This window comes from Callithrix jacchus, chromosome 2, assembly GCF_049354715.1.
Source record: "Callithrix jacchus isolate 240 chromosome 2, calJac240_pri, whole genome shotgun sequence".
Classification (NCBI taxonomy): Eukaryota; Metazoa; Chordata; class Mammalia; order Primates; family Cebidae; genus Callithrix; species Callithrix jacchus.
Window position 1 is genome coordinate 17,277,651 of NC_133503.1, and position 24,512 is coordinate 17,302,162.

General features: G+C 49.1%; 1 protein-coding gene across 15 annotated transcripts in view; it reads right to left on the reverse strand.

Moving 5' to 3' along the window:
• Positions 1 to 330: 330 nt before the first annotated feature.
• Positions 331 to 24,512, reverse strand: part of WIPI2 (WD repeat domain, phosphoinositide interacting 2) — a 43,330-nt gene continuing 19,148 nt past the window's right edge. For 3 of the 15 annotated variants that reach the window (XM_054248939.2, XM_035292054.3, XM_035292050.3), the window contains 10 exons: positions 19,354 to 19,523; positions 17,420 to 17,516; positions 16,908 to 17,005; positions 16,098 to 16,190; positions 11,993 to 12,063; positions 8,848 to 8,955; positions 7,226 to 7,390; positions 6,296 to 6,403; positions 5,232 to 5,362; positions 331 to 3,259 (listed from right to left, as the gene is read on the reverse strand). In XM_054248939.2, the coding sequence (XP_054104914.1) occupies positions 3,147 to 3,259; positions 5,232 to 5,362; positions 6,296 to 6,403; positions 7,226 to 7,390; positions 8,848 to 8,955; positions 11,993 to 12,063; positions 16,098 to 16,190; positions 16,908 to 17,005; positions 17,420 to 17,465 (933 nt within the window). In that variant the 5' untranslated portion in view covers positions 17,466 to 17,516; positions 19,354 to 19,523 and the 3' untranslated portion in view covers positions 331 to 3,146. Of the gene's footprint in view, positions 3,260 to 5,204; positions 5,363 to 6,295; positions 6,404 to 7,225; positions 7,391 to 8,847; positions 8,956 to 11,992; positions 12,064 to 16,097; positions 16,191 to 16,907; positions 17,006 to 17,419; positions 17,517 to 19,353; positions 19,524 to 24,512 lie in introns of all 15 variants that reach the window. The other 12 variants (XM_035292056.3, XM_035292053.3, XM_078358264.1 and 9 more) reach the window with 6 other exon arrangements.

A 24,512-nucleotide genomic window follows, 5' to 3' on the forward strand; every position in this document is an offset into this window, starting at 1 on the left:
GGCTCACTGCAGCCTCTGCCTCCCAGGTTCATGCGATTCTCCTGCTTCAGCCTCCAGAGTAGCTGGGATTCCAGACGTGTACTGCCATGCCCAGCTACCTTTTCTTTTTTTTTGGTAGAGACAGGGTTTCACCACATTGGCTGAGCCGGTCTTGAACTCCTGACTTCAAATAATCCACCTGCCTCAGCCTCCCAAAGTGCTGGGATTACAGGTGTGAGCCACCACCCCAGCCTCTGAATTATACTTCTTACCTGTACTGTCACCTCCCTCCCACCTAGCTCCCTATTCAAAAACCAGAACTGAATAAACCTCATGTTTAACAGCAGAAGACACGTTTATGATGTAGTGTTTATTGGGTGCCCACCACCAGCTGGGCACTGAGCTGGGCGTTTGCAGGACACACATTCACACGACACCTCACAACAGCCCTGTGAGGTAGGGATGGTCCCACAGAATGGTCCAGAAAACGTGGACGCCCTGCCACTCCCACAGGTAGGCAGGTGGTACAGCCGGGTTCTGAATGCAGCTCTTGGTCCCATTATCTGAGAGATTACAGAAGGTTCGGTCCAGTCCAGAGCCCATTCACGACGCTTACAAGTTTGTTTCCTATCCCCCACCTTCATCATCTTTTATGGAGTTTGGGAAAATATGATATAATTTAATGAGTGTACAGTTTGTGGAGTTTGGCAAACTAGTACACGTTCTGTTTGGTTCAGGGTCCCTCTCCATCTGGATCTCTGGTGCAGCAGTGAGTTTCCATAGGCAATTCAGCGGCCTCTCTGTCCGTCACTCCCAAGCATGTCTGAGGCCACCAGTGAGGCTGGGACCCGCCGAATCAAGCAAAGAGGAGCTGATGGCAATGCAATGGGCAACGGAAAAGTGGAGGCCGGTTACCCTCCACAATGGCTGGTGAGCAAATACAGAAATCCTCTTCCTTCTTCTTGACCAAGAATCTGCAGTCCTTCTCCCTTCTCTAGGGTACACAGCTTAGCCTCGACCCAGGCAAGCACAGAGCTTCCTGTGGTCTGCAGGGAAAACGCCCAGGCAGACTTGCCGGGGCCACCCAAGGGCCGAGGGTCACAGGACATTCGAGGCCTCCTCTGAAAACGGTCTCATCTTACAGTGTGGGAAAACAACAAGGCTGAGTGAGGAAAAGAACCCCCAGCATCTTCTAGAACTACCAATCCTAAAGAAAGACGAGACCCGGCAAAGGAGATTTGAGTTCCCATATCACCACCACGACAGGCAGGCACCAGAACTAACGATCCTTTAACACAGACCCTGAAATGCAGCTCACACTTTGGTTAGCAGGAAGTCTGGCTTAGGCTTCCAGATCTCTCCTGCACAATTTGGACAATATTTTTTCTCCACACTCACTTTAGCCAAACATGCCTCCCAGGAGATGGAGTCCAAGGTCAGGTTCTAGATAGCGCCCTCAGGCCGTGCTCCCCGACGTGGGCATGGATCAAGGCTGCGTGCTGCTGCAGCCCTTCTCAAGCACAGCCTGCTCTGGCCTTGGTGCTCCCCATTGTCTCGGCCTATGTGACTGAGATCCCATTTCGTCAAAGATCCAGGACAGATATGCAGGTTTTGAAGACAAGTTCAATTTCCCACTTGCACCTCTGCCTAATGCAAACGCCGTGTGCCCCTCACACCAGCGGCTGTGAAGAAACCTGTGTAGTCAGGAACGGCCGAAGCATCTCCTACATCTAGAAGTTTGCCATAAAGTCAACTCAAGAATACCAGGACATTTCACTGCAGCCGCCCAGCTGAGGCGACAACTCCCCTTAAGCTCTTCGCCCAGTGTGACCACGATGCAACCGTCTGGAAACAGGCATCTCAGCTTCCTCGTTCAAAAACCCGAGCCTGCAAAGGCAGGGCAAAGCCAGTTTTTGCTTTTTCCCTTCTTTCCCTAACTTACACCACTCCAAAGATTCTAAAGCCACCTCTCATGCCATTAATTCCACTTAAATGCCCTCAACACCTTCGCTGCTAGATGTCTTGGTTTGGAATGCAGAGTCTGAGGTATTTGAGGTTGCTTTAATTCCGTAAAAATGAAAAGGGAAGCGAGGTGAATACTGAAACTTGTAACCACAATCCCTCATCAGTATGCTGAGGAAACTTTCTAAGATTAAAACAGAAAAGGCACATGCCGCCCTGGGAAGGACGGGGCCCAGCCGCTTTCTCTCTCTGTGGCTGCCTCCCACTACAACCTCGCACATAGGTAGGCAGCCCCTGCAGACGCGGGGCCCAGCGAGAGGGCAGCTCGGACACCCATCACACTCTAATTCTATGCTCTCCTGGGCACAGGAGTAGCTACAAACTTTCCTTAAAAAAAAAAAAAAAAATCACACAGTTTTTCAACAGGAAGGGTAAAGTAGAAGAACGCATTATTTAATTACACAAACAAAATCGCTTTCCTTTGCTCCAGGGAGTCCAGGCAATCTTTCAAGTTCATCTGCCGCCCGACACAAAGGTTTTCAGTATCAGAAAGAACCTTGCTCTCCTCCGATATCCACATGGGAAGAAACAAGATCAGAAACAGAAGTCCACCACAGAAAAAATCCCAGGATGATCCAATCTGGAAAGAATTTAATTAACAAAATAAAATGGAGGGAAAATGGTCCAGATGGGGCCCTAGGGAGAGAGGACTCGTGTCCCAGGCCGAAGTCCGCCCAGCACGCCCAGTGGGCAGCCCTGGACCCGTCACTGCAGAACCAGCCTTGACGAGCAGACCCAGCGTGCGCGGCCACGGCTTCCTGACGCACTCGGCATGCGTACAGATATGAAAACCCCAACGGCAGGTGTTGGAAAGTGGCTTCTAGCTCTCCTACGCTGGCTTGGCACATTCATGCATGCAAAGCAAGGAGGTTTTGCGGGCTTCACCAGACAGTTAATTTTGGCAAAAAGAGAAAACAAACAAAAAGCTAAAATTCATAAGCAGGATTAAAAGCCACTGAAGTGAAAAGGATGTATTTCCTCAGCATTATGGAGTTAGACTACCACTACAATCTTTTTTTTTTTTTTTTAATAAAGTCTCTGCCATCCTCTCCCCCGACTCAGGTCAAAGTTAATAGCAGCAATGCACAAAGTCCTCTGTGAAGCCAGTGTTCTCTGCTCCCCGGGTCATAGGTCATAGGTCAAGTTCAGTCAGTCCGAAGAATCATGGGGGGCTGCTCGCTGTCCTCATCCAGGCGCAGGGCGCTGGCCTCCTCCTCCAGGCAGGTGCCACCCACGGCACCCAGGTCATCTGCATAGGCTGCAAAGAGATGATGAAGTCAACCTTCAAAGGCTGGGGACACAACGGATCCCATGACACAAACTGAGGACTGTGTTTTGGAAACGCTGGTGTATGTTTATAAACTGCAGCCTGTGTGAAGACATTTTGAATTCTGATTGCTTTTCTAATGAAATCTTTGCAGCCTTATGCATCTTGAGATGAAGTCATTTGTTCTCTGACATTCTTAAATGTCAAAATGACACCTGCACAGTCAACAGAGGATTCCTAATGGACGGGACACAAACTCTCTCAAGCTGGGTACACTGAGCTCAAAAATAACACTAAGAAACAAGTAATGACGCTAAGAGCCTCTTGGCTTCATGAAATGGCTCATGCATGGGGGTGATGTGAGCAGGCACAGCCCCATGTGGGTGCAAACCATAGGCTCTCCCACTGGACGTCGAGTTGGCTTTTTTAAGAGGGTGGCTTGCATGGAGCGGAGGCTGTGGCTGGAGGATCTTGTGCATGGGTCTCAGTGCTGCCGCCAGAGGGGAGCCCACTGGCCTCGTTCCTCTCCAGCCTCTGCACCTCACAGGCCCAGCACGAAGGCGGTACTCAATGCAGATTTGCTGAAGGACGAAAAAGGTGGGAGGGAAAGACCGAGGCCAAATCCTGGGCAGTGCTTTCCCCATGGCTGAGAGGTGGCCAGTCTGGGGACAGGTCATGTGCTCCCAGAGTCACCTGAGGCAGAATGACCACGTTTTCTTCAAAAATGGAGAAAAATGGGCCGGGTGCAGTGGCTCATGCCTGTAATCCCAGCATTTTGGGAGGCCGTGGTGGATCACTTGAGCCTAGGAGGAGTTTGAGACCAGCCTGGGCAACATAGGGAGACCCTATCTCTACTTAAAAAAAAAAAAGGCTGGGTACAGTGGCTCAAGCCTGTAATCCCAGCACTTTGGGAGGCAGAGGCGGGTGGATCACGAGGTCAAGAGATCAAGACCATCCTAGTCAATATGGTGAAACCCCGTCTCTACTAAAAATACAAAAAATCAGCTGGGCATGGTGGCACGTGCCTGTAATCCCAGCTACTCAGGAGGCTGAGGCAGGAGAATTGCCCGAACCCAGGAAGTGGAGGTTGTGGTGAGCCAAGATCGCGCCATTGCACTCCAGCCTGGGTAACAAGAGCGAAATTCCATCTTAAAAAAAAAAAAGCCAGGTGCGGTGGCTCACACCTGTAATCCCAGCACTTTGGGAGACTGAGGAGGCTGGATCACGAGGTCAAGAGATTGAGACCATCCTGACCAACATCGTGAAACCCCATCTCTATTAAAAACACAAAAATGGCCGGGCATGGTGGCTCAAGCCTGTAATCCCAGCACTTTGGGAGGCCGAGGCAGGTGGATCACGAGGTCAAGAGATCAAGACCATCCTGGTCAATATGGTGAAACCCCATCTCTACTCAAAATACAAAAAATTAGCTGGGCATGGTGGCGCATGCCTGTAATCCCAGCTACTCGGGAGGCTGAGGCAGGAGAATTGCCTGAACCCAGGAGGCGGAGGTTGCAGTGAGCCGAGATCGCGCCATTGCACTCCAGCCTGGGTAACAAGAGTGAAACTCTGTCTCTAAAAAAAAAACCAAACAAACAAAAAAACCCACAAAAATTAGCCAGGCGTGGTGGCGTGCGCCTGTAGTCCCAGCTACTTGGTAGGCTCAGGCAGGAGAATTGCTTGAATCTGGGAGGTGGAGGGTGTAGTGAGACAAGATCGTGCCACTGTACTCCAGCCTGGCACCTGGCTACAAAACAAGACTGTCTCAAAAAAAAAAAGGAAACTGAATTCAGCCTTGAGAGGTCTTGGGAACACCCATTTATGAACACTGGCCCGTGTTCTCCACACCATTCCTCCCTTTCCCAGTGAGGGGCCAGTGGGGCAGCTCCGGAGCCAACAGGAGGGAGCACCCCGGGGCGGCTGCGGCATTAATTACCTTCCAGGTTTGCGTCACGCCCCTTACCAAGTCTTGTTGGGGATGAAGGCACATAAGTACCTTTTGCTGCAGCCGCCCCGTACGTCTGAGTGACTAAGGGGCAGTCGTGAGAGGCAGAGTCCAAGATCTCATTGGCTGTCTCCAGACTGCCATCCAGCCTGGAGGGGAGAGAAAGTGACACAGCTCACCGTCTCCACTCAGGGTGGCCTCTCGGGCAGCACATGCCGGCAACAGAGCCGATGCACCACTCCCCACACAGAACACCAGGCATCCGCCACGCCATAGCAACTTTAATCTCTTGTGTATCTGCACACATTTTTACATGAAGAGTTTTACATGGAAAGTCTAAGGAGGGAGTTAGACCTACTGAGGCAATATTTCACTTTTACGATGGAGAAACATAATAACTAGGATTTGCTGTTAAAAAAGACCCCATCTCTACAAAAAAATAATTAGCTGGATATGTTGCATGCCCGTGGTCCCAGATACTAGGGAGGCTGAGATGGGATGACCCCTTGAACCCAGGAGCTCATGGCTACAGTGAGCTGTGATTGCACCATGGCACTCCAGTTTGGGTGAGTGTGAGACCGTCTCTAAAATAAATAATTACAGTACTGTTAGAACTTTTCATCATAAAAAATGTGTCAGACAGAATGAAAATGCATTACTTCCTAATGAACAAATGTTAACTCCGTTTTCCAAGAGCAAACCCATTCCCCACAGTGAGATAGGAGGCTCTCAACCATGTGCACTGAACTGTGGGGGCCGCCACGCTGCGCCTTCCTCCCCAAATGCGAAGCTCCACCCTTTGGAAGAGGGCCTGACCTCCCTGTGCCTCTCCCTAGCTAAGAACAAATGCAGCCCCAGCCACCCCTGCATCGCCTCTGTGCCCAGTCCCTGAGGGAGCCCTGGCGCCGCATCGATTTCATCTCGGAAAGCAAAGCTCCTGACCAGTGCGGCATGGGCTGTCACGCTGGAATCTGTCCATGTCACTGGGTTTTCAAGGAAATAAACAAATACATGCCAGGCGCCCCAAAGGCCACCTGCCACCGTGGAGCAGCTCGGTGCAGTGGGGCCGGGAGCAGACTCACCGGTGCTGCTTCATCAGGGCGCACTCGCCGCCCTCCTGGGGGTCCAGGTTGTACATGTACAGATACCCGTCGGAGGCGCCCACCAGCAACCGTGGGATCTTCTGAATTCTAGGGAGAATCAAGAGCAGCCACATTTTAGACAACCTTCACGAGAAGGGGCTTATTACACGGGCAGCCTCACTCTTGGCAAGGTGAGGGAGGAGACCCCAGCAAAACGAGCACTAGGACATCTCTGGGCATTTAGTGCACCATCGACCCGGCCCATAGCGCCAAGACTGCACTCCGTGTGCCGAGCTCTGAAGCCCATAGGAGGAGAGAGCAGGACAAAGCCAGTTTTGTGGCTTCTGTGAATATTATGGTTAGTCATTGTCAGAGAACTTTTCGACGACACTAGTCAGATAACAGAACTAGAAAAGGATGTTTAGAGACGCTCGGAATCCCAAAGCCCTGCTATCGCTGGAGGTAAAGACAGTCTTTCCTGCACACAGCACAGGGCCTTAGACAATCCCAGGCACCTTTACAGGCCCTGTGTGCATTCTGAAGCTTGACCCTAGAGCTGGATGGAGGCCTGAGACTCAGAAAATGCGGTTAACTATGGCACGCCCACGAGGTTTGACTTAATGTCTTTTATTAATACTGCAGACTGTCGACCAAAACAGAACAACAGACCATATAGAAATGAACCCCGCATGAGACTCAGGAATTCTCTAACAAAAAACAAATAAAATATTGAAAAAATACACCCCGCACAGAGTGGTGAGCCTAGCACCTGCCAGGGCGCCTCCCACCCCCGACGACTCTAGATGGAGCCCCAGCTCTAAGAAGCTGCTTTTGTTCAGGAGAAACATGAAAAGGATCACGAGCCACCAGGACTGGGCCCCTCAGCCTCAGGTGCTCAGGGCAGGGGACGGAGGTACCGGCTCTACTCACGTGGCTAGCGAGCAGATGTTTTTGTGGCCGCAGAATGGCAGGCGGACTGTGGCGAAGGCTCGGCCCTGGTTGAACATTTCTGTCACTTGGGAAGGCAGGTAGCTGGTGGAGGCCATGAGCACTTTCCCAAAGTACCCAGTCCAGGTGGTGGGCTCCTCTGGGGGTCTGGAAGGAAAGGCCAGCAAACACATGAAGCTGCACCCTCCCTGGGGGGACAGCCACCCCCCTACTCACATAGACATACAGCTCTGGAGCCAACAGCCAAAGTCTCAGGAAAACTAAAAAGGGTTGGTTGGTTGGTTACATACAGACACTCGGAGCCCCAGAAGTGTCACGGAGCTTCCTCTAGGAGGCATCGGAGGAGGAGGCAGCACTCAGGCTCCAGGGCAGGAGGAGCTGTGACCCTTGTGTGGCCATGGGCAAGAAATGGCAGGTGACCCCATGTCCCCTTTGATGGGGCCTGATGACCCCTGCTAGATCTCTGTCACAGAAGTCTCCATAAACCTTGAGTATAGACCCAAAAGTGTTATTTTCCCATAGCCTAATTGTGTGGTTAGTCATCATTTTTGGGGGGAAGGGTAGGGCACGTTCCATTTATTCTTAAAACTGTGATGAAATATATATAACAAAATTTACTATTTTTAACCATCGTAAGTATGATATCATCATACTGATCTGAGTGGGATGCTCTTTTTAAACTTTTTAAAGAGAGGCTGGGCACGGTAGCTCATGGGAAGATCACTTGAGCTCAGGAGTTTCATATCAGCCTGGGGCAACAGAGCAAGATTCCATCTTTACAAAAAATTTAAAAATTAGCCAGGTGTGGTGGCACATGCCTGTAGTCCCAAGTACTCAGGAGGCTAAGGCAGGAGGATCACTTGAGTCCAGGAGGTTGAGGCACAGTGAGTAATGACTACACCACTGCACTGCATGCAGCCTGGGTAACAGAGTAAGACCCTCTTTTTTATTTTTTTGAGATGAAGTCTTGCTCTGTTGCCCAGGCTGGAGTGCAGTGGCACAGTCTCAGCTCACTGCAACCTCTGCCTCCTGGGTTCAAGCAATTCTCCTGCCTCAGCCTCCCAAGTAGCTGGGACTACAGGCACATGCCACCACGCCCGGCTAATTTTTTTTTGTATTTTTAGAAGAGACGGGGTTTCACCATGTTAGCCAGGATGGTCTCGATCTCCTGATCTTGTGATCCGCCTGGCTCAGCCTCCCAAAGTGCTGAGATTACAGGAATGAGCCACCACACCCAGTCAAGACCCTCTTAAAAGACCCCCCTCCCTCTACATATTCATATGCAATAGTAAATACTTATGGAAGTCACCCATGTCTCTGCTTACCCATGGGCAGGGAAGAGACACGGCATTCACCCTTGAGGGCAGTCTGATCACAGACAAAAGCAAAAAGAGGATGTCCTCCTCACTGCCAAGCCTGATGGGGCCCGCCCTCTTCACTGCCAACCCTGGATGTGGCGGTGCTGGTTCTATGGCCGGCTCCGGGGTCCTCACCAGCCAACAGTATCAGAGGGCGGGACAGATCCTTGCTTCCATCTCATCCCATCAGCAAGTGGTGACAAAGGGTTCTGCATTTTTTTAAAGGAAGGAATGTTTGCAACTCACTTTTCTTTCACAGTCTCAAGTTTGAAGATGTGCACGGTCTCCGTGTTGCTGGAGGCGGAGAGGAACATGCCGTCCATGCTGAAGGCCAGGGAGCAGATGCTCACGCACCTGGGGAGATGTGCAGGTCGGGGCGGGCCACAGGAGCCAGTGGCTGCCCCAGGGGCTCAACTCAAGTGGCAGAGAAGAGTTCCTGTCACGGGCACACTTGGGCCTGCTGGTAAGTTTTATTCTCTTCCAGCCACCTTCTCAAACATTTTCCTTGAGAGAGGAAAGTGTTCGAAAGGAAATACTAAGCACAACTGGTTAACACACTGCAACCTTTCAGGTGACAAAAGGAATCAGGATTTCACTAAACCACTTCTAGCCACATTAGGATGGATTTCTAGTCCTAAGGTGAGTTAAAGAAAACTCTGTAAATGTAATTTAAGAAAGAGTAAAGGGCCAGGCGCAGTGGCTCACGCCTATAATCCCAACACTTTGGGAGGCTGAGGTGGGTGGATCACGAGGTCAAGAGATTGAGACCTTCCTGGCCAACATGGTGAAACTTCGTCTCTATTAAAAATACAAAAAATTAGCCAGGCATGGTGGTGTGAGCCTGTAATCCCAGCTACTCAGGAGGCTGAGGCAGGAGAATTGTTTGAACCCAGGAGGCAGACGTTGCAGTAAGCTGGTATCTTGCCACTGCACTCCAGCCTGGGTGACAGAGCAAGACTCGGTCTCAAAAAACAAACAAACAGACAAACAAAAAACAGCAAAACTTTGAAGATGCAAAGTGGCTCAAGTGTATCTTAAAAACCAATTGGCATCCCAAAGCCACTAAAGTCATGTGAATGTCTTCATAACTGTAGAACTGCAAGACAGTTAACCAAGGGCTAATCCTATCCATAACAGTAAGGATTTTCTTGGAGTCAGTATTTACTGCATGTATGAATTAGGTATGGGTAGAAATTAGGAATGGTTCTCACCTTAACGCAGTGTTCAATGATGGAGGTGGGGTCAGGGAGGTACAAATGAAACTGACTTTGCAAAATCATGACTGAGATGGTGAAACAGATCTAACTTAACGGACTCCATCTTGCTACTCATCTCCACGCTGCTCTTGTTCCTTCCTGGGCATAGGCTGAATTAACTTTGGGAGAAACTTTGCTTATGATATTTTGCAGACCCTGCACTTGATGGATCTGCTGGCCCCTCCCAGATCAATCAACTGGCTCATCTGATCTTGTGGCCCCCACCCAGGAACTGACTGAATACAAGACAGTTCCAACTCCCTATGATTTCATCTCTGACCCATCAGCACTCCTGGCTCACTGGCTTCCCCCCCCAACCCAAGTTATCCTTAAAAACTCTGCTCCCCAAATGCTCAGAGACACTGATCTGAGTAATAATAAAACTCCAGTCTCCCACACAGCCAGCTCAAGTGAATTTGTTTCTCTATTGCAATTCCCCTGTCTTGATGAATTGGCTCTGTCTAGGCAAGGGGAACGTTAACCCCTTGGGCAGTCACCCAAATATTCCATCTGCTACAGGCAAAAGAATGTCAGAAAAATACACATGGAAGGCACTAGAGAAGCACAGAGAAAGGGATTTAACCCAAGGATCAAAAAAAGGCCTCCTCCAGGTGACACTGGACTTGGACTTCCAGGCTTATGGAAGCTAGCCAGGCCACTAGATCCGCCAGCCCACGCAAGACCCTAGTGGACAAAAGAGATAAGCTCTTCTGAAGAGCTGAAGGTGTGGCACAGCTGGAGCCAGGACAGGGAAAGTGGAATGGCATCGGATTGGGTGGAAGGCCTGGTGAAGCAAAGCAGGGAGTGTGGGGTCAACCCTGCAGGATCAGCAGGGTGGTGGAAGATGTTAGGTGGGGTGTGATTGGATTACATCTGCATTTTCAAAGAACAGCCTGGGAGAATCTGAAGACGGGCCTGAAGGGAATCCAGGGAACAGCAGAAACCAGCCAAAGCCTGGTTTGGTGGGGTGGTTGACGTGGCACAGGGCCAGCCCACAGTGGGAAGCTCCCTGGATGCACTGTTCTGGCAGAAGGACACAGGGCCGAGCCCCTCTGGCTTGGCTGCCAGGGTGCTGGTGGGTGGCACTATTTACCAAGATGGGGAGGGTGAGGGATGAGGGGTTGCTGGGGTCACACTGGCCTGGTGGCTTGAGGTGCCCAGCACCCAGCAGGGAGGAGGAACATGGCACCTCAGGAAGCTGGGCTACCGCATCTAGCCCCGGGATTGGCACATATAGCCCATGGGGGTGGGGCAGGGGGCTGGGTGAGGAGCAGCTCCAGGCAGAAACAGGCACAGGAGGGGAACTGAGCAGAAGCAGCAACACAGGAAAAATCCAGAAAGGTATGCTGTGAGGAAGACCAAGGGACATGATGAGGTAGGAGCTGGAGGAGCAGTGACGTTTGGGGACACTGAGGTTCACCTGTTGCACCTATGGGGATCCCATGAGGAGTGAGGGACCAGATGGCAGGAGGGTCCCTGAAAGACAGCTCCACCTCTTTCAGTGGCCACCCTCAGGGAGGGAGGTACTGATCTGAAATAAGCCAGAGACTTGGGGGTCAGGTCCCGCCGACCAAGGCCATGTGGTGGCAAGTGGCCCCCAGGGGTCTGATCCGAAGCCTCCCCTGCTCTGCTGTCCGATGAGGGAGGGATGATCCTGCCTCGGAAGCAGGAGCCACAGAGGGCGTGCTAATCACAGATGAGGGAGACTCTGCAGCCTGGATGGAGGAACGCAAGGGAACGCCAGGCTGAGGCATCTGGGTTTCTTCAAAGAAGGGGCCAACACCGTTTGCTGCGGGTGAAAGCAGAACTGGAGAGCTGGGAACAGGTTCTCAGAGGGTAGCCTTTGAAGGAGGGGCATGCTACCCACTGGGAGCCACAGGGCACTGGGCCTGCCTGGTTCTGCAAGCTCCTCACAACTCTCACACGAGCTGGTGGGACTGCAGACCAAACCCAGTTTGCTTTCCTCAAAGTGCTCTTGAACCCATGACAAGATCAAGTCTTAGACCTCAACTAGTGACCCAGCTGGGCTAAAAATGCTCGTGTGGAATTCTCCTGGGCTGTTTGTTCACAGATAACGTAAAACTGAAATCCAAATACAACCTCCAGAATCCATGCTTGACGTTCACATACTTTACCTCTTCACTCCTCTCCGAAACTCAAAGAGTTTTTGTCCCTCTGGAATGGAAAATACCCTAATCACGGTCCCCTGTGGAAGAGAAAGAGAAAAGAAGAAAGAATTTTAGTTGAGTTAAAACAGGATTTTCTGATCTTTCACAGCAGACTGCAAATGTACCACATGGCTACCTCCAGGACAGCTCTGTGCTGGACCACCAGGGAGTTTGGGGTCTTCCAGGGCCCCCCATGAGTATCACCTCCACACTTTTTGCCATGAGTATAGGAAAACACTCCCCTGTTCTATTTTGGTCTTACTGTTCAATCTTCTCTTTAAGTCTATTTTAACTGACTACCGACTCTCAACACTAACAGCCTCGAGGGCAAAAGTGGCATATCATCGTTCTAGTGTTCTGAGTCATTTGAAGTTTAAACTATTAAAAATAAAAGCCTGGACTTGTGTGTGGCACACTGGCAAGCCCCTGTGGTCTGACAAGGTTTCAGACCCCACTGAGGTCCTTTCCTGCTGCTGTCAATTCAGTTACTGACCAAGAGAACCGATTAGCTGCAAAGCTCAAGTATCTGGTAAAAGTAAATCCCAACTCATGAAATGGTAAGATGCACATGAAGAAAATCTTACGGCCGGGCACGGTGGCTCACGCCTGTAATCCTAGCGCTTTCAGAAGCTGAGGCGGGCGAATCACCTGAGGTCAGGAGTTCAAGACCAGCCTGACCAACACGGTGAAACCCCGTCTTAAAAAAAAAAAAGAAAGAAAATCTTACTAAGACAAAGAACTAGGAATACGTGGGAGCTCAGCATGTCCCTGTTTTAATGGAAAGTTCTTGAAGATGCCAGCTTCCCCAACTAAGGTGATATCAGATCTGTAGATGATGAGACAGATGCGAACATCTGGGGGAATAAATGAGAGAAGCGCCAAGAAAATCACGAGCAGGATTTTCAGTGCGTGAATATTAAAAGAAAACTATCAGGTGATGGTTTTAATGGTATTAAATTAGTGTGAAAAGAGACTGACAGAAAGACAGGCCATCAAATGGGCAGCATTTCAAATCTGCGGGGCGGGAAGAACTATTCAACATTCACCCTCTGCAAATTTTAGAAGGTTTGAACTGTTAAATATAAAAACTGTTAAGCATATCTAGACCTATGGGAGGCCGAGACAGGCAGATGTCCTGAGCTCAGGAGTTTGAGACCACCCTGGGCAACATAGTGAAACCCCGTCTCTACCAAAATACATACAAAAAAAAATTAGCTGGGCATGGTGGCTTGCCTGTAGTCCCAGCTATTTGGGAGGCTGAGGCATGAGAATCGCTTGAGCCCCAGAGGTGGAGGTTGCAGTGAGCCAAGATCACGCTAATATACTCCAGCTTGGGCTACAGAGTGAAACAGTCAAAAAAAAAAAAAAAAAAAAAAAGAATATTAGGCCAAATGCAATAACTCATGTCTGTAATCCCAGAACTTGGGGAGGCCAAGCTGGCAGAAACACTAGAGCCCAGGAGTTCAAGACCAGCCTGGGCAACATAGTGAGATCCCGTCTCTATATAAAACAAAAAATTAGCGAGCAAAGGTTGATGGTGTACTCCTGTTGTCCCAGGAGAGGAGGCAGCAATGAGCTGTGATCACGCCACTGCACGATCTGCCGTGCTTATAGACAGTAAAATGTGGCCAGGTGCGCTGGCTCACACCTGTAATCCCAGTACTTTGGGAGGCTGAGGCGGGTGGATCATGAAGTCAGGAGTTTAAGACCAGCCTGGCCAACATGGTGAAACCCCATCTCTACTAAAAATACAAAAATTAGCCAGGCGTGGTGGCAGGCACTTGTAGTCCCAGCTACTTGGGAGGCTGAGGCAGGAGATTCACTTGAGCCTGGGAGTAGAGGCTGCAGGGGGCAGAGACTGTGCCACTGTACTCCAGCCTGGGTGAAAGAGCAAGCAAAACATGGTTTAAAAAACAAAATTGGCACTTGAGGATGGCTGGTTCTTTCTGGATGGAGGGGCACAAACTGAATATAACACTGAGAATTCGAGGATCAAATATGTTCTGCATCCACATATAAAAATAACCAAAGCAAAGGTTTTGTCCTCTGTAGCCTCAACTCTTAGATGGAGATAATTTTTTTGGTGGCCTATCTACTGTGCAATATGGAAATATAACTAATTAAGAGTTGTTTTGTTGGCCGGGCGTGGTGGCTCACACCTGTAATTCCAGCACTTTGGGAGGCCGAGGTGGGCAGATCACAAGGCCAAGAGATCAAGACCATCCCAGCCAACACGGTGAAACCCCGTCTCTACTGAAAAATACAAAAATTAGCTGGGTGTGGTGGCGTTTGCCTGTAGTCCCAGCTACTCAGGAAGCTGAGGCAGGAGAATTGCTTGAACCTGGGAGGTGGAGGTTGCAGTGAGCTGGGATCGTGCCACTGCACTCCAGCCTGGCAACGGAGTGAAACTCCATCACAAAAACAAAAAAATAAAGAAAAAAAAAAAAAAGAGTTGTTTTGTTGCCACATGACCGCAAGATTCTTGAAAGCAGGGTTAGATCACAGGCCTCAGTGGGGCCTTGGCACCTGGGGACGGAGCAGGGCTAGGAAGGTCCTGATGCTCTCACTCCAGAGACTAGGAGGATCCGTTCATGTTTGCTCTTCATAGTCCAAAAAATATTCTATTTTTATGGGCCTTAAAATTCCACCAAGTACCTTTGGGCCTTTGTAAGAACTACTGAAAAATGTAACAGTGAGACTTTGATTAGCCAAGGAGTAACAGAATTTCAGGGCCATTACAAAGGGAAATGAAAAGGACAAGGTGATATTGGGATAGTCTAGCACAATCAGAATCAAAGTCCGGCTTGGTGTCTGACCCCTCTGTTGCTGCCTGGCTGGGCATCCCGGACACACTGCTTAACCTCTCTGAACCCTTGCTATGAAATGCAAAAATGTTTACCTCGCTGAGGGGAAACAAATGAGGTAATGAAGATAAAAGATCCAGGATAATGCATGACACAGAAGTGACCCATAAACGGTGACATCATTATTACAGAACTCAGGTGTAAGATTCAAGAACAAAGACCCAGGCAAGAAAGCTAAGGAAGTGAGCGGGCTTTTTATTGTATCTCATCTGCTCGATAGTTTGAGGGGAGAGAAGACTTGAAAGGGGAGGCTATTTGAGGATTTCAATGAGAAGCAAAATCAAATCCACATCAAAGTAACAGCCATCTGTGGGCAATGAAGAGCAGGACTGGCATCCAGAGGAGCTGATGGAGGCGGGACAGCAGACGCGACCTCAAGACAGAAGAAGGAAAGATGGAACTTTCAAGAAGAGGAACCAAAAAGAAAAAAGAGGCAACAGTCCAAGTCAGGAAGAGAACAAGGTCCCTTCAGTGTCCTGGAGGCTGAGGGAGCCTCGCCACTTGGTCACAGGTACACGGGGACATTTAGAGGCCATGTCCTTTAAAGCCAGACATTCTTCTTACTGGAATCTCTTAATAGTTAGAAATACATATAAAAGATTGATACATGACTTAAATACACGACTATCTATGGCATCAACACGTTTGAAACATAGTGTCCCAGAAGGGTGATGTCAACATAAATCACAACTGAATGCTGCACAGCCATTACAAGTATTTTCAGCTTAGAAAAATGTCGTCACGCAGAGTGAAAAAGGATAAATTACACCCATAGTGGGATCTCAATTCTGTTGAATAAAGAGAAAATGAAAGGAAATACACAGAAATGTATTCAGATTGGCTGGAGAGAATTCTGTCTTGGCATTTTTACGTTTCATTATTGTCTGGGTTCTTCCCCATAACATGTTAGTTTCATCATTTAGAAACACACGGGGCGAGTGGCACAGTTATACACAGCGTTTCCGTCTCTGGACATTTCTGCATTTTCAACTACAAACGTGTACCAGCTCTCCTGTCCACAGGGGCACGGTGCAAGCTCCGCTCACTCTCAGGCAGCACATGGCTACGGTCTGAAAAGCGGGAGCCTGTCTCTGCTTCTCCTGGAGCCGGTCGTATAGGACCTTGCTTCTGAATTGGCTATGTGAACAGAACTGGGAGAGTCTGTGGAAGCCTTCATACCACGGCTCCCCAGGGTAAAACAGACTCACCTTCTCCGAAGCTGTGGCAAGCTTAGTTCCACTAGCGTCAAAAGCCAACGCTGCTAAAGGACTGTCATGAGCCGGAATCATGTTTGCAGCTCTCTGAAAAAGGGAGACCAACAAAATGTGACCTCTGGGCAGGGACAGCCCACACCTCAGGGCTGGCACTTGGCATGCAGTCTAAAGATGCCAGTTAACCGTTCCTAAAACACCGTCTATACAAATGCCAAACCCACTGATTTACTGGGGCCGAGAATCCAAGGAAACACTGCTCCAACTTTAGAAAAAACAAAGCAGTTTACCCCTAAGGGTTTCTACGTTCCTGAAAACATTCCTATGGCAAGGAGCTCAGCACTGGTGTGAATGCTGCAGCAGATCCAGAAGCAGAATGAGCCAGACCTGCTCCGCCAGTGAGAGGAGTAGCAGGGCCAGGTGTGGGGGCACCCGCCTGTCACCCCAGCACTTCAGGAGGCTGAGGCGGGAGGATGGTTTGAGGCCAGCCTGGGCAACACAGCAAGACTCCGTCTCTACCAAAGTGAAAAATGAGCTGAGTGTGGGGGTGCATGACTATAGCTACTTGGGAGGCTGAGACAGGGGGATCACTTGAGCCTGGGAGGTTAAGGCTGCAGTGAGCTAGGACTGCACCACTGCACTCCAGCCTGAGCAACAAAGTGAGACCCTGTCTCAAAAAAAAAAAAAAAAAAGTACAGCAGTTGTATTGCTGAGCCAAGAAAGTCTGGATGCCAGAGACGCCACAGCACTCATCCGCAGGAAAAAGCTACACTTGAAAGAGCTATTCGAGTAGGAAAGGCATCTCACCAAATTAATGGTATCGAAGACCTGCACCTCTCCGATGGTTGCGCTCCCTGGGTACGCCAAGTAGCAGTTGTCATTGTTGATTGACAGCGCACACAGGCCTGCAAATGACACCCGGAGGACGATATGCAAACTCACATCTGAGAGCTCCTTCTCAGATGTCAGACATAATTCAGCATTTATTTAACAAAGCTTTAGGAACAAATAATAACTTGGATATGATCTTGTTTGCTTTGTTAAAAAAAGGTTCCATGACCCCAAATCCCCATCTGAGGTGATACCAGTATTGTAAAGAGATTAAAGGCCTTTGGTTTGAACTGATCAGTAACCTCAAACTTGAAAGCTGATCAAACCAATGAGTTAATGTGGTAGGAAGGCAGCCTGGTTTGGGATCAATACTTTTTAAGTCTGTCTCATCTGCAGAACCTATAAAGAGAAAAAATCTCTCTCACCTATAGCTATCTTTCAAAGGCAAAATCAGAAAAACAGGATTCTCTCCTCACGAGTGAGCTCACCTGCAGGGTTTGGAGGCGTCTCCCTGATCGTGTGCAGTACCTTCATGTCCCGAATGTTGTGGATGTACAGGGACTCTTCCAGGCATACTATCAGCCTCTAGGTGAGAGACGAAATGAAACCAAATGTGAAGCAACAGCCGGTGCAACACACGCCCCAATCTTCACTGGACTGACTCCTGGACTACGATGCTCTCAGTTCCTTCTATTTTTATGTTTATTTTGGAATGGAATCAAGTGGTGCGATCTCGGCTCACCGCAACCTCTGCCTCACGGGTTCAAGCGATTCTCCTGCCTCAGCCTCCCGAGTAGCTGGGATTACAGGTGGCCGCCACCACGCCTGGCTAATGTTTATATTAGTACAGATGGGGTCTCACCATGTTGATCAGGCTGGTTTTGAACTCTTGACCTCAGGTGACCCATCCCCATGTTGGCCTCACAATCTTAGTTCCTTCTAGAACACCATGCAGACCAATGTTCGAAGCACTGAGGATACAGCTGCTTTCCACCAACAATCAAGGGGGAGCCGGGCAGGTGCACCTCTCCCTCGATACCCAGCTGTACTGGGAATTCTAAAAAGGCCATTTAGCTCAGTGTTAGGCAAACACTAACCTATAGCTAAGACAACTGTGCTGTGAATAGATTTGGAAAGATTTGCTTTTTAAAACTGATGCTGACTGTGGCGCGGGTAAAGTGAAAATAAGAGCCTGGGGGTTTTAAAAGGTCTAACATTTATTCTGCACTCAGATTAGTTTGCAAGTTCTTGCTTCATTTGGAAGAAAATGAATATAGACTTGAAGATGATGCATTGCTGTGATGATTTATGCCATGCACCCGGCTCTACGTCAGGTGGGTATGAACAGAATTTGTATGCTTTAAAATTTGTACATGCTCAGGCTGGGCACAGTGGCTCATGCCTGTAATCCCAGCACTTTGGGAGGCTGAGGTGGATGGATCACAAGGTCAGGAGATTGAGACCAGCCTGGCCAATATGGTGAAATCCTGTCTCTACTAAAAATACAAAAATTAGCCCGGTGTGGTGGCGTGTGCCTGTAGTCCCAGCTACTCAGGAGGCTGAGGCAGGAGAATGGCTTGAACCTGGGAGGCGGAGGTTGCAGTGAGCTGAGATTGCACCACCGTACTCCAGCCTAAATGACAAAAAATGAGACTGTCTCAAAAAAACAAAATTTTTTTAAGTGCTCAAGGTATTATGTCTTATACTTTCCCATTCTAACCAACTTTGTCAATTAACAGACCAATTCCCAGTCTCAACTGTGTGAGGTAAGAGGGTCTCTACTGTGATTACTGCATCTAGTCACCGTATCTCAAAGTGTAGCTGTTGGCTGTCACAATGTATACTCTGGAGGCAGCTAGCTGCTTCATCAGCTTTCCCTGCAGGGAATGTGGTCAGAAATAGCCTGTGAGGGGTCTTCCGGGTGATGCCATTACACTGGGCTCGAACACAGGCTGGGAGGCAGCCCCACGAAACGCAGGCATGTGCCACCCACCGCATCCTTCCTCCAAGCCAGACCTTCTTATTTGTTTAGGGGAGATACAGAAAATAGATCCTTTATCTTGAATTCCAAGTTAAATTAACAATTTACAAAAGGAAAAAAAAGTCTAAAAATTTTAAGTAACATTCAAGAAGCAAAACCAGGCAATAAGTGAAAGAGACTCTGCTGTCCACCCTGTGGATAGGGCCAGGGACGCCTGTATGGGAACAGTGTGGCAGAGGCCTGGGCATTCGCTGTGAATGGAATGGGCTGAGCAAAGCTGGTGGGATGAGAAAACAGAACTGGTTGCTGGTGGCAAGGATCTGTGCCCAGTAACGTGGGGCCAGGCAGTCAAGTAATGGTGGACGGACTTGCCGGTGGGGTGGGCTTGTTCCAGAGGCTAGAGGGAGCAGCAGACACGCCCACACCCGGCTGGGTGCTCACCTGCCTGTTGAGCTTCACAGCCAGAATCGTGTTAGAGTAGCTGTAGTTGCAGATCTCAGTTCCCTTCTTAAAGTGGCACACCTTTAGCTTCCTTGGTGCTTTAAGGCTCACGATGGCCACTAAGCTGCTAGAGAACAATCTCTCTACAATGCATACATCTTCCGTGTCGGCTGAAATCACAAAGGGAAGTACGTGCATAAACATCTACACATGGCCACGGGCACAGGCAGAATCTGCGCTGGGAAATAAACACAGGCCTGGACAACATGTAGAACACAGCGCTGGGGGGCACCTGCGGAAGGTGTGGTCGTGCGGTTGGGGGGAGGCGAACAGCCCAGGGTGTCTGAGGGTCCTGATTCGCTGGAGCCTGGGGAGTGTTTCCACTGTGAATAAGGATGGCCCTACATGAGCATTCACACGAAAGACAAAGGTTCCTTTCAATCAGTTCTGTTGCTGGATTTGAACGGTGTGACCTAAAAACACACCTGAGTTTAGGAACCAAACAAACTGCTAGGTAAAGTGAAAGAATAAGGTCTAGGGACCCCTTCATTAAGACACAAACTCCTAGGAAACTGCAGTCACTTCCTCTGGGTGCCATAGACTCATGTGCTGAGTGCTAGCCTACGTGCCCGCATACCAGGGCTGGCCAAAGAATCACACATGTCCAAAGTGGCATGACACATACTTATTTTTTAAAAAGATGTTGCTATTGCACTCATGTTCACAAAACACTGCCATACAGTCTAAGAAATGTCCAGTAGGCAATCCTGTTGTGCTTACACAAAGCTCGATGGTAGACCTACTAGGCCCCTAGGCTACATAGTGCGGCCTGTAGCTCCTGACGACAGACCTGCTCGGCATGTGGGAGTGAATACTGTGGCCAGCCGCAGCACAGTTCTAAGTACCTGTGTGTCTAAACAAAACATGGGAAAGCCGCAGCAAGAACACGGCCTGGTCCTCTCACAGGACCACCACGGCACACACAGCCCCTCGCTGGCTCACACACCAACGCAGCACGATGCCACTTTGAATGGAGCAGCGGTCACCTCAAGCGCATCATTCTAAGCTCTTTTCAGTGGCCAGTTTCTTCTCAGTTGCTTTTACTAGATAGTTGCTATAAACCTTCTTTCTGACAACAGCAAGTGACCTTTATTCAAAAAGAACAAAGGCAAGCGTCTGCACAAATGGGGGAGAGGGAGCGTGCACGCGCGCAGGGAGGACAGATTCTGTCTGCAGCTTCTCTGCCCAGCACCATACCAGACTAGGGGCCACCCACCGCCTTCCAGGATCTGTCATGCGAGTGTGTGGGGGTGGGTGGTGATCATGCTCCTGTGTGGAGGCAGGAGTCCATGTCTGTCAACGATGCACTTCTAGCACCTGGCATGTAGCAGCACTCAGACACGAGGCCAACCCAACTCAGAAGAGACGGTGCATAACCCGGAATATGTCAATTATTGGCAGTAAAATATAATTTCCCTAAAGGTCAGACCCTCATGTTCTCGGATCGTCCTCTCTTTCCTTCAGGAAATCGACATGGATACCAAGTCATGACAGAACCCTGATTGCTAGACAGTGGGTGAAAAAGAGGGTTGGGCCAGATGCGGTGGCTCACACCTATAATCTCAGCACTCTGGGAGGCCAAGGTGGGAGGATTGCTTGAGGCCAGGAATTTGAGACCAGCCTGGGCAACATAGTGAGATCCCATCTCTACAAAAAAAGAACTTACTTCCAAATAGGTTCTCTCCTCATCACTCACAGGCTCTGTTCTGTGTACTTGCCTGCTTGGTAAGGTTTATTTGTGACCCCACATCAACCCTCATGGTACTTTTACAGCTGTCCGTGGACACGTGCAAAGTGGGAAATTTTTTTTCTTTTTTTGAGATGGAGTTTCGCTCTTATTGTGCAGACTGGAGTGCAGTGGTGTGATCTCAGTTCACTGCAACCTTCGCCTTCTGGGTTCAATAGATTCTCCTGCCTCAGCCTCCCAAGTAACTGGGGCTACAGGTGCATGCCACCATGCCTGGCTAATTTTTGTATTTTTAGTAGAGACAGGGTTTTGCCATGTTGGTCAGGGTGGTCTCAAACTCCTGACCTCAGGTAGTCCGCCCACCTTGGCCTCCCAGACTGCTGGGATGACAAGCGTGAGCCACCGCCTCAAGATTTGTCACATGATGCACATGTTCCTGGTTGAGGTCACACAGGGTGATGTCCTGTCCTCTCGTGTCAATTCTCATACTTAAAACAACTGTCCTTTTCGTGGTCTACTGAGGGTTATTGAGTGCCTGCTTTTCGTACTTTTGTGCTTTTTGGTGATTTCGCTGTTGGCCCTGGCACAGTGTGGAGCGTCACTGAGTGTCCCTAAGCACAAGCAGCCTGTGATGTGCCCTGCGGAGAAAACATGCATGCGAGAGGAGTTCTGCTGACGAGAGTTCCATGCAAGCTGTGAGTTCTATGTTAGTGACCCAGCAATCTGCGTTGTATCAGCACGTCTTGAGGCAGGGGAGCACACAGAAAACCAAGTGTTTTTTTTTTTTTTTAAGGTTGATCTTCATACAATTTTTTTTTAAATTGTATTTGGGCTCTGGGGTTCTCTCTTGATCAGCTGATGAAAATGCTGTGACCAGAGGCCACCTCCCATCTTTCCCCTGGGGTGCAATGCTTCACGATTCGCTAAGCCAGGGTCCCAGAGATTTACAGACTCTGTGAATAACGAGAATCAACTGTATTTTTATGTTTTTTCAAAGAACAGATTCTTACTGCTTTGCTTGGTGAAACTTATTTACTTCACTCATGCAACACAAACAGCCACATCCTACCAGGAGAGACCACCGCAAGTATACAGTGGAAACAGGATGGTGCCATCACGGAGAGGAGGCCAAAGAGATGTGGGCCCAGGGCCCTGTGTGGCACTGAAACTGTCCAAGGTCAGCAAAGGAGACTGAGGAAGAGAGAAGTCAGGACTATGTATGAGACGGAACCCAAAAGAAGAGGGTGTCTGAAGACCGGCAGGAAAGCAACTGTGCCCAGCACTGCAGGGGAGGAGGAAACAAGACACGTCCCCCGAGTCTGGGAACGAGTAGCTTATCTCGAGATCTTGACATATTTTGAAGAAGATGTGCACAAAGAATGGCTGACATGTGAAAGAGAGTGAGGAAGTAGGAAAAAAACTCAGACTATCTGCAGGAGTTATGCTACGGGCCGGGAGCAGGAGCTCACACCTGGAATCCCAGTACTTTGGGAGACTGAGGTGGCTGGATCACCTGAGGTCAGCAGTTTGAGACCAGCCTGGCCAACATGGTGAAACCTCATCTCTACTACCAGGCATGGCGGTGTGTGCCTATATTCCCAGCTACTTGGGAGGCTGAAGCAGGAGAATCTCTTGAACCCAGGAGGCAGAGGTTGCAGTGAGATGAGATCGCACCACTGGACGGTAGCTTTGTTCATAATAGCTAAACTGGAAAGAGCCCAGATATCTCTCAGTAAGAGACTAGATCAACAACTGTCATATATTCACATAACCGGGCAAATGAGACACAAGATGTGGATAAATCTAAAAAACATGCAGAGCGAAAGAAACATCATCAAAAGAGTATATGCTCTGTTCATAAGAAGTTCTAGGAGATACAAAACTAATCTATAGGCCAAGTGCAGTGGCTCACGCCTATAATCCCAGCCCTTTGGGAGGCCAAGGCAGGTACATCATGAGGTCAGGAGATGGAGACTATCCTAGCTAACATGGTGAAACCCCACCTCTACTAAAAATACAAAAAATTAGCCAGGTGTGGTGGCACGTGCCTGTAGTTCCAGCTACCCGGGAGGCTGAGGCAGAAGAATCGCTTGAACCCAGGAGGCGGATGATACAGTGAGCTGAGATCATGCCACTACACCCCAGCCTGGTGACAGAGTGAGGCTCCGTCCCCCAAAAAAAAAAAAAAAAATTGCGTATGTTGCTTCGTGGGCAATGTGGGCGGAAGGGAGCTGTGACTGAAAGGAAGTATGAAAGAACTTTCTGGAGGGATGGTAAACCTTTCAGTTCAGAGATGCAGGCAATTGTTAAAACTCACGTAGCGCTCACTCAAGATATGTGCATTCCACTGTAAGTAAATTTTACCTTACAAGAAAAACAAACATTGAACTCTACTTAGTATTTAATTGATGCCTACCATCTATTCAGATGGTGAAATCCCATCTCAACTAAAAATATGAAAAATTATAGGTATGTGCCACCTGGGCATGGTGGCACATGCCTATAATCCCAGCTACCTGGGAGGCTGAGGTAGGGGAATTGCTTCAACCCAGGAGGCGGAGGTTGCAGTGAGCCAAGAATACGCCATTGCACTCCAGCCTGGGCAAAAAGAGCAAAACTCCATCTCAAAAACAAACAAACAAAAAACAAAACAAACTCAAGACTTCAGAATCATAAACAAGGTCAAAAGGCAAATGACAGTCTAGAGAAAAATATTTGCAACCGCTAACAAATAAATGGCTAATTTGCTTTAAGTCATTAGGAGATATATAACCCAACAGAAAAACAGGCAAAGGACAGGAACAGGCAGTTAAAAAAAAAAAAAAACAGCAGCAGCAGTGAGACTGCACGAGGGAAAAAAGCGCTCAATTTGAGTTATTTCAGAAATGTAAATAAGGCTGGGAGCCGTGGATCACGCCTATACCCCAGCACTTTAGGAGCCTGAGATGGGTGGATCACTTGAGGTCAGGAGTTCGAGACCAACCTGGGGAACAAGGGGAAACCCCATCTCTACTAAGAAAAAACATAAAAAATTGGCCAGGTGTGGTGGCACATGCCTCTGGTCCTAGCTACTAGGGAGGCTGAGGCAGGAGAATCAGTTGAACTCGGAAGGTGGAGGTTGCAGGGTTGTAGTGAGCTGAGATCGCACCACTGTGCTTCAGCTTGGGTGACAGAACAAGACTGTTTTCAGAAAAAAAAAAATTGTAAATAATTAGCTGGGCACTGCGGCTCATGCCTATAACTCCAGAACTTTGGAAGGTTGAGGCAGGCGGGTTGCTTGAGGTCAGGAGTTCAAGACCAGCCTGGCCAATATGGTGAAACCCCATCTCTACTAAAAATGACAAAAATTAGCTGGGCATGGTGACGCATGCCTGTAATCTCAGCTACTTGGGAGGCTTAGGCAGGAGAATTG